The 10,051-nt window shown below is 41.2% G+C and overlaps 1 protein-coding gene across 1 annotated transcript in view; it reads left to right on the top strand.

The window, feature by feature from the left end:
- Positions 1-8,767, top strand: part of Nt5c1b (5'-nucleotidase, cytosolic IB) — a 12,504-nt gene extending 3,737 nt beyond the window's left edge. Inside the window, exons 5-9 of the mRNA XM_010607459.1 lie at positions 10-211; positions 1,119-1,248; positions 3,602-3,724; positions 4,268-4,452; positions 7,721-8,767. Of these exons, the coding sequence (XP_010605761.1) occupies positions 10-211; positions 1,119-1,248; positions 3,602-3,724; positions 4,268-4,452; positions 7,721-8,053 (973 nt within the window). The 3' untranslated portion in view covers positions 8,054-8,767. The remainder of the gene's footprint in view (positions 1-9; positions 212-1,118; positions 1,249-3,601; positions 3,725-4,267; positions 4,453-7,720) is intronic.
- Positions 8,768-10,051: the final 1,284 nt, after the last annotated feature.

Below are 10,051 nucleotides of genomic sequence, written 5' to 3'. Positions count from 1 at the left end.
GCGGTGACGCCCGCCCGCGCCCTCCGCCCTCCGCCCTCCGCAGCCCAAGCCCAAGCAGGCCATCACCGTCGCGGTCTCCTCCCGGGCCCTGTTCAACATGGTGGACGACAGGCGCATCTACGAGGAGGAGGGCCTGGAGAAGTACATGGAGTACCAGCTCACCAACGAGAACGTGGTGCTGACCCCGGGGCCCGCCTTCCGCTTCGTCAAGGTACTGCCGGCCCGAGGCCCGGGGCCCTTGATCTGCTAGCTCCTGGACGTTCTGTGCCTTCCCGGGTGTGTGTCCCACAGCGGCCTGTAGCCTCAGGAGGCTGTTCAGGACCGTCCCCCACAGCCCTAGATTTGGGGCGGAACCGTGAACAGAAGCCTCTGCCCCCTCCCTTGAAGAAGAGCAGAGAAACAGCTGTGAGGTTACCATCCTGAGTATTGAAAATAAAAAGCCTTATTAAAACAGATGGAATTCACTTGGTAGCAGATTAAGAAAATCAAGCTGGCACTTAGGGACGTGAGTGTGGTCTGAAATATGTAGCACTTGTAACTGACCCCTACCTAGCATACAGTCATTACCCAATAACGTTGTAACCACGCAATTATAAATGGCACTTCTACAAGTCGGGGGGCAAGCGCTCATGGGACGTGGGGGAAATGTGGGAGGAAACCGCAGACCGATTCCGAAGACAACTGTTTATGAAACAGACAGTGCGTGTTGCTCCCTTGTGCAGCTCGTGCGCCAAGGCTCGACAGTAGAGATCGGACCGTGCCGCCTGGCCTGTGTTCGAGACTGAAATGCCAGTTCCTGAAAGATTTCATATTTTCGACGATAAAAACAATCATTAGATGATCAATAAGAACAGACTTTACAAATCCAAACAGACAGAACATGAAAGGGTCAGTTTGATTCCTCTCTACCTGTCTCCCGGAAGCAACCCTATAAACCGAAGGTTGTGAATCTTCACCAAGGCTCTGCTCAGGGTGCTCTCTCCTGAGAGGCAGAATACAGCAGTGAGCCGCCCAGCCCTGCGGGAAAGCACCGCAGTCGGCCCCCCAAAAGCGCTTGCCCCCAGCCTCCCCCTGCCCACCTTGCCCCTCTTTATGTCCGCCGTGTCTGTAACCTGCAGGCCCTGCAGCACGTCAATGCCAGACTCCGCGAACTGTATCCTGATGAACAGGACTTATTTGATATTGTACTGATGACTAATAACCATGCCCAAGTGGGAGTGAGGCTTATAAACAGCGTCAATCACTACGGTAAGTAAAATAAATACCATGTGGAAGACCAGCTTGCAGCTCTGGAAGAGAGCACCCATGTTATTTTGCTAACCGTGGCCTGAGCAGTGTAGCGTCTTTGATACTGACACCCTTCTGAGTGAGGAATGTTTATTTGCCTATGTCAGAACAAGAAAGGCCATGTTCATTTTTAACTTCAGCACACAGTTGGGCTCAAAGCTCTGGCTTTAACTTGTCAAGTGTGAGTTTCAAAGTCTTAATCCCAGGTCCTGCAATATATTTCTCTGTTTTATGTTTTTCACTTCTGAACTTGACTTCAAGGAGCTGTCAACCCAAAGGCTTTCTCTGTGTGATCAAACTTTGTGCTCACCACAGATCCATGTTCAGGGTTTAAAGGTTTTCACCGCTCCTTTCCCCTCTTAAAATCCGATTCTCCCACACATCAAACCCTTGCTTAGGCCAGGAATACAGTCTTACTCCTCTACATGGAAAATTGGATTGGCTGTATCCCTAGAGAATTTCCATCAGCGTGTCACTTTTTCTTGGCCTTTATTTTTCCTGCTGTGAAATGCCTGACGTGTTATTTGTAGCAGTTATCCTCTTTCCTAAGTGACAGACCCAGTCTTCTGGATACCTGAAATCAAAGTCAGCTTTAAATTGCATACCTTTCAATTCTGGGTTTCAGTGGAGCATACTTGTAGATAATCAAGCTGCATTACAAGCTACTCTGTTTTGAACTTGTACTATTCTCATTGCAAGGCTGGTATTTTACAGAAATATACTTTAAAGATTTTATCTTTTAAAAATACAGCATGATAGTATTATAAAGTAAAAACAGGAACTGTGTACAAAAGACTGAGCATAGGTGAGTGTCACATGATGCTTGCTCAACAGCACCATTTTAAACATACAGAACTTTATGTATGTCTGTCTGTCCCTTACCATGCTCAGCCCACTGAGGCTGGAAGCCTGTGGAATCAGTTGTTTTTAACTGAATTCTGCTGATTAACCCACTGAGCACAGCCTTCTTTATAGAATAACAACCTTTCACCCAGAAGAGTTAGTTATTTCCCTTTTCTGGGTGCTGAAGGCATCTTGTAACCCTCCGCTGTGGCACTGTAATGTTATAATTAAGTTTTACATGCCTGACTTCACGCACTGTGATCTCCTTGAGAAGAGGGACACTGTTTTAATTATTTCTGAGGTCCTAGTGTCATCGTTTTTTCACGATCATTAAAATAATGTTATTTCAGGATTGATGCAGTCACATATGGCCAACTCTGCCTTGAGTGAAAAGTGAGAGTATTTTGTTAACAGCAAAGCACACACCCCTCCCTGGCTCCTCCGCCCTCCTTTGCCCATACCAACTGGACAGCCGACCTGGCTCAGCCATCCGCTTCCTATCTATTAAGCTGTGAGTTTATCATGTAGATCTGGAAGTCTCTGATTAGATAGGGAATATTTTATCACATGCCTGAGGTTACAGCTTATCTAGTCTCACCATGTGGAATGAGTTTCACTATGACCTTTTTACATAAATATCAGTTTTATATTATTTCTTTAGGATGAACAGCTGAGAAAAAAGGAATCCTAGGTCAGAAGGTATAAACCTCTGAAAGCTCTTGACACATATTGTCAAATTACTTCCTAGACAGTTTGTACCAGTTTATACTTTCATCTCTAATATGTGTGGGTGCCTAGTTTATAGACTTCTTACCAACGGCCACTGGGTTTTTTTTTTTTTAATTGCTGTTGATTTGAAAGCCATTTAGTAGTATTTGAATACTGATTCTGCTAAAGACAAAATTTTCACGTCAGGAAAGTGACAATTTTAGACATTTTATTGCTTTTTAAAAATAGTTCAAATCCTATCATTACTTGTTATTGTATAGTTACCAAAATAATACAGAACTAATTTAAATACAACAACACTTTAATGCCCTGTTTCGACAAGGGCGAAGGCTGTGGCCTTCAAGGAGAAGAACACATTGTCCCAGTCCAGACAGGAACCCCACATGTGGGCTCAGGCCTGCCCTGTAGGTGTGCACCTGTGTCAGGCGGATCGGTCTTCGTTAGTGAGTATGCACCTTGTGTGCAGTGGCTGTGAGTGACTGCATGATCCACATGCATGCGCTGCATTGGCTGCAGGGCAGTAGACATCCGCCCCACACCTGACGTACCGAGAAGCTCTTCAGTGTTCGTGTTGAAAGTGGTTCCAATATTCAGCTCTTTCTATGGTGACTTTCACACAGGTTTATGGATGAACTCACTTTGATACAGAAATAAACTCTATGCCTAAGATAACTTTCCTCTGGACTCCCAGGATTTTCTCTTTAGTCCCAGCCATAACAAAGTCTTTCGTGCCTGATAATAGGACTCCTAATCGACCGCTTCTGTCTGACTGGTGGCAAAAGCCCCATTGGCTATTTGAAGGCGTATCTCACCAACTTGTATCTTTCTGCGGATTCTGAAAAAGTACAGGAGGCAATACAAGCAGGTACTAGTCTGGTTTTATCCTTCTGTTAATAACGGGGTCTGCCCTGGTGGTCCCTTACTTGGGTTACCTGTAGGGTAGTGTGGGTTGTGTTCTTGTTCTGCCCAGGAGTCTCCCCATGTGGCAGCCCTTGAGTCTGGCCCTTAGAGCTTTGACCTTCCTGCAGGTGGGCATCCTTAGTGATTTTCCTACAGCCCATTTAGCACATCCCATTCCTTAGAAGACAGAGTCACTCATAGACAGCTGAGATGTGTGCTTGCGCCCAGGAGCTCCATTATCCCTTCACCCCCTCCACCCTTCCCTATTTACAAAGACTTTGTTTCCATTTTTTCCTCATTTCACATTTTTCCCCTTATTTCCTTTCCCCTCCCCTCCCACTTCCCCTTTAGCCATTTTCTTCCTATTTCACACTACCAATTATACCATTTGGACCTTATTTACACTTTTAATTTTTCACACCAGAGAAACTATTTGGTATTTGTTTTAAATGGAAGAAACCAAAATTCATGGCTCTGAGAGAATTAATCAGTCCCCCTGCTCATTCAGGAATTGCTTCTGCAACAATGTTTGATGGGGCTAGAGACATGGCTTACTGTGACACACAGCTCCGAGTGGCCTTTGACGGGGATGCTGTCCTCTTCTCAGATGAGTCTGAACACATCGCCAAGGAGCATGGACTGGACAAGTTCTTTCAACATGAAACAATGTTTGAGAATAAGCCTCTCGCTCAGGTAGGTTCAATAAGCTCTGAATTTGGATAGAACTATTTTCCCACATATAAACATACATACTTGCTTATAATGCTGGCTATTAAAATTAGTTTGGGGAGGCTTCTCTTTACTGTCTTATCCTTGAAGTTTTTGTATCATTCATGAATTCCTTACTTAGAAACATGTATTGCCAACAGCTTTTCAAAACTATTTTTAGTGGTCCTTCCCATCACAATGGGATTATAAGCAGCAGAGGTAACACAGCTTACAAATATGCTATTTCATGATTATGGGTTCTGCAAATAGTAAAGACCTTTCCAATAGGTTTAGTAATCTCTTGGATTTCTGTTTTGACCCCAAAGTCAAGAGAGGCATAGTGTCATTGAGAAAATCTGCAAGACTCAGACCTTGAATCTGAATCAAATAATGAGCCTCAAGTAAGTGCATCTATGACCACCTAATCAAACTGAAAGTAAATATTAAGGTTTTTTGGAATCCATCCCTGTAATGAAGTGTTAAAATCAAGGTCTAAAAGGAACCAAAGGAAATTTGAAACATCAACACATTCTCCAAGCTGAATCTGAACTGGTGGATCATTTACTTGTATTCTGTTAATCTTCCCAGTGATTTTCTCAGATTCCATGCTCAGTGGCTGCCTTTTGATTTCAGCTCTCTGATGGACTCAACAGAAAATATGTTTTTTTCAGATTGTCTGAGTTTTCTTCTTACTAGGTTGGGAATAACCTTTTTTAAAGCTTTCTATATCTTAGACAGATTGCAAATGTTTTAAATCATATATTCCATCAAAAAATATTTTAATGACTTATAGGATTTCCTTATTTTATTGACAAATTACATACTGTTACTAATGTAGAAATATGTATATTGTAAAATATAACTCAAAATAGAAGTAAAAGAGGGTGGGATGGTTTCCCAGTCTGACAGTGGTGACATAAATTCAGTACTCTCTATTTCTTCCTTTTGGAAAGTATTCACAGGCAACAAGAACTGTGCCCCTCTGAATATTAGACAAACTCCCGGTGACCAGGGTGGTTCAAGCCAATAATGATTATACCAATCTTGCCATTATTACCACACACAAAAAAGCAAAATTTACAATTTTGCCCCTATATGTATGCTTCTCACCTTCAGGAAGTAAATTTACTTGCTTTTTCTAACATATACTCTGTCAGAGAAAGCAGAAACAAATATTTACACAAGAACTATGTTTCTCTTAAGCTGTCTATGTTAGCAGACAAAAAAGTCTTGGAAATGTGAAAACAAGCCAGTCTTCCAGTACCACCCTCAGCCTTCCCTGTAAGATTAACTGTCCCAAGGAAAACCAGTCTAAGCCAGTAAAACTTATAAAAACAGCGGATTCAAACATAGGCAAAATTGCTACAAGAAAAAGACAGATAAAAACAAAGAATAATATCTAATAACAAATGAATAAGTCTTGTAAGAAAAAGTGCCACAATATAGGTAAAGGTGGTGACTAAATATTTCCATGACATTTAAATTATAATATAGCTGAACCAGAAAGCAGAAATGCAATTATCAAAGGATATATGACAGATTATGAAATGTCAAAATGCTGGAAATGAATAGAATTTAAAGTAATAGTTTAGATAGAAAAAGACAAGATTTTAGGTAAAGAAAAACCAACATATACAGAAATGGAATCCTTGAAGAAAATAACTACAATTATGTTGGGTGAGGTGTAGTTAAATATAAAGAAACAAATTTGTATAAAATATGTCAATATATTATTGAATTATCAGAAAACTTTAATGCCTGTACTAAAGGATTAAATTATTAGAGATAAAGGCCCACATTGTCTTATAGGGGAAAAGAGCCTGAATGATAATCACTGAGATTATGGCAGAGTGAAATTATTTTACTTCAAAAATGAATAACGTTTTGGACTACCTTCCAGGAAAAACCAATCACCATAAGTGGTGGGTAGGCACTGGGAGTGTTGAGCTTTGCTCAAACTTCTCAGGAGCTGCACTTGATGGCAAAAGATGATCTATAAGACCTTATGGAAAGAAAACACAGACGGTCACTCAAGTGAAGAGGAACAGCTATACAGTTATTACCACAGTACACTGGCCAACCTAAGGATGACTGGGTATTCTAAGGCACAAGTGGACACAGGATATATGTGACCAAATTTAATACTAAAATAGCTGAGCTAGAGTAACTGGAAAAAAATTTGAATACCATGTCCTACCAAAGCAAAAGTTATAGATCTAATAAAAAATGGGATGGGGGCCAGGGATTTAGCTCAGTGGTATCACAGCCTGCCTCACAAGCACAAGGTCTGGAGTGTAATCCCCAGTACCAAAAAAAGAAAAGAAAAATGGGATAATGTGAGGAAAGGAAGTCTATCAGTATACTGCTATCTTCAGTTACAGTGGCCAGCCAAAGGGTGAAATGCAAGGGTGAAAATATGGGCTATTTAATAATGGAGATGTAAACACATGAACATTAGATGACAAAAATAGAAAAAAAGTAGAAAAGCAGAGAGATGTTGAAAAACTCTTATTTCTTTATTTTTCATTATAGAGGATAACAAACTTATGATTTTAAGATACAATAAAAGGTATAGTTATAAAGATAACCAGTAGAAGGAAATTATGCAAAGCTTCTTAATAAAAATAACACAGAACCAATATCAAGTGCTTTTGTAACATGAACAAATGTACTTGGGCTAAAAGTTAACAATTATTTAAAACATAAGATTTTCAGATTGGATCACATAGTCCGATCCAATTTGCTATTGTACAACAAATGATATAATTAAGTATTTAGAAAGGTTGAAAATGAAATAATGAAGATATATAAAGTAACTGTAAATATAAAACAAAGTGGACAGAGTTAGACAAAGGAGTATATTTTTAAAGCTGAAATGTGCAAACCTAGAGAATTTTAAAAGTAGTTTTTTTGACCACCAACTGGGGTTTGGTTAGAGTGGGAATCTTTCTCTGGATAGTTTACAACCATTGTCCTTAATTATTTATAGAACATTCCTGCACACTTAAAAGACCTTGCCTTAGATGATAAATTACTTCATCATCTTAGGTTTATTCCGGGAATGCAAGGATGGTTGTATATCAAGTAATGCAGTCACATAAACCCAGGCAGGTTTAGCATTGTGTTCTCAGCCAGGTCACACTGCATGCCATGTAGAGTTACATATTTAATAAGCTCTTAAAAGCCTCTGGTTTTTCAGTGTCACTTCCCTTCACTCATTGATTGACAGCTGTGCCATATGTTCCTTTTACAGGGTCCCCTAAAAGGCTTTCTGGAAGATTTAGGCCGTCTGCAAAAGAAATTTTATGCTAAAGATGAAAGGTTACTCTGTCCCATCAGGACCTACCTGGTTACAGCCAGAAGTGCAGCCAGTTCAGGTGCCCGTGTGCTGAAGACTCTTTGTCGCTGGGGACTAGAGATAGATGAAGCTCTTTTCCTTGCTGGAGCCCCCAAAGGTCCCATCCTGGTGAAAATCCGGCCCCACATCTTCTTTGATGACCAGATGTTCCACATTGAAGGGGCACAGAAATTTGGCACCATCACAGCTCATGTACCTTACGGCGTCAGTGAAAAATACAACCCTTAGGGTGGATGGAGAGAAGAAACATGGCAGTTTCCTATGATACATTACACTTACTTTGGATATCTAGAGTAATTAGGTATTTCAGAAGATTGGACCTCAGGGATTAGGTTTTTTTGGAAAGGCTTTTTCTTCACTTCTTTGAAAACATTTTGAACTCTCAAGTTACTGTCAAGCTACTTCTCTTCAAGCAGTCAGCGTTGTTGAATGATACTGCACCTGTTTCCATGTAAGATAAAATGATGCTTCTTTGGGATGTTTAGAACTTGAAGATTTGAGTGCTTATGGGCTGTTTCAGAAGCTTGCTTGGTTTCATTTGCTTGGTTCCTTTTTGGATGGAGATGGAATGAATTGTTAGCCATCATCATTTAGAAGAGCAGTCTTCACAGTTGAATGAGAATGGCACGCACAACTCCTGAAAACTAGTGTGTTTTATTTTGTTTTCTCTGATAACTAGCCCTTTGACCAAGTCAAAATGAGAATATCACTTCACCTGGATTTGGACTCTGTTCATTTGGAAATAAATCAGCTGATTTTTCCTATGGGGCACATTATAAAATGATCTTACAGACAGAACTTCCTGAGAAGGGTTCTTCAAAGCTTTCTTGGTGGGTTCATTGCCTGTGGTCCACAGACCTTCATACTTGAAGCTTCTGAATTTGAACCTACAGGTTGACCCAATACTTGCATGGTAAAAAAGTAAAAGAAAAAAAAAAAAAACAGAACCAAATACCTCGTGATGTGTAGTATTTTGGCTTTTCATTATCATTCTGTTGTGATGTATGTTTTATTTTTAACAAATCCTGATTGGATATTCACCATATCATACACTATGCTAGGCGTAGTAAGCTAGTAATTTTCATTTTACCTCATTTTCTTATCAAATTAAATATTTTAAATATAGAATTATTATTACTGTCCTTTTTTATTTGAGGAAATTGAGATTCAAAAATGTTTAGTAGCTTGTCCAAGAATGTGGAGCTAGTAAGTTGTAGGACCAAGATTGAAATTCAGATTGGACTTCAAAAGCACTGTCTCTTTCCCCTCTGTTACACTGCCTTCCAAACAGCTGTGGTCTTTCGACCAGTCTGGAGCAGATTAGTCATTCCATTAAGTTCAAATGTAGGCTACACTGCAAAAATGCAGCAGATCTAAAAATGTCTTTTCCCCTTTTGTCTTTATATCTGTTGTTCTCTGTGCCCTACCTCCCTTGCTCTCCAATATATCCACCCCTGGGTCTGGATCAGAGAAGACCTAAATGGATACGTCTTTGTTCTCTTCACTAATTTGATGTAAACCAGTCCAAAATATATTGTCACTATACGTCTCCTACTGTATTCTTACAGTGTCAAATAAGATCCTTTGAGGAAAACTTTTTCTATAGGGACCAAGGCCGTGATATCTTCATCTTCTTCAGTGGTCGTCAAATTGTAAACCCCAGAGCAGCAGCGGCACCAGGGAAGTTGTCAGAGGTGCAAATTCTCCCACCTGTCCCACACCTACTCAATCAGCAACTCCCAGACTGGGCCCAGAAATGCTTTCCTTCCAACTCCCAGGCCTCCAGGTGATTCTGATGCAAACTAAAGTTTGAGATCCACCTTTTTATTTCCAATAGACTCATGTAGCTATATTCTTAGGTCTCATCTATGGGGTGAACAGGAATTCTTCCGCAGAATTCAGTCAGGTAGGGACGGACCTTTCTCCAGGAGGTGAAAGTGCACTGAACTGAGGAGAGTGGTATTTGTACTTCAGCCTATGAAGACATGTGTAAACTCAAGGCATTCCCACAGGAAAGGCCTCCTCCAAGCGGGGTGCAGCGAGTTCCGCTTCCTTACCCAGCCACACACACAGGAGAACCCTGGAGGGCGCCGGGCCCCATAAAGGACTCTGGAGGAGAGACTACAAGACCCAGCATGCCGCGCGGGCACACCCCAGCGCCCCAGAGTCCCCCGCGCTCGCCGCCCGTTCAGGCAACGCGCGAGGTCTGCGGGCTGGAGTTCCGGA

The sequence above is a fragment of the Fukomys damarensis genome, unplaced genomic scaffold (assembly GCF_012274545.1).
Source record: "Fukomys damarensis isolate Sample0158 unplaced genomic scaffold, DMR_v1.0_HiC HiC_scaffold_2, whole genome shotgun sequence".
NCBI lineage: Eukaryota > Metazoa > Chordata > Mammalia > Rodentia > Bathyergidae > Fukomys > Fukomys damarensis.
Note: the sequence above shows the minus strand (reverse complement) of the source record. Positions and strands in the feature narration are given on the sequence as shown.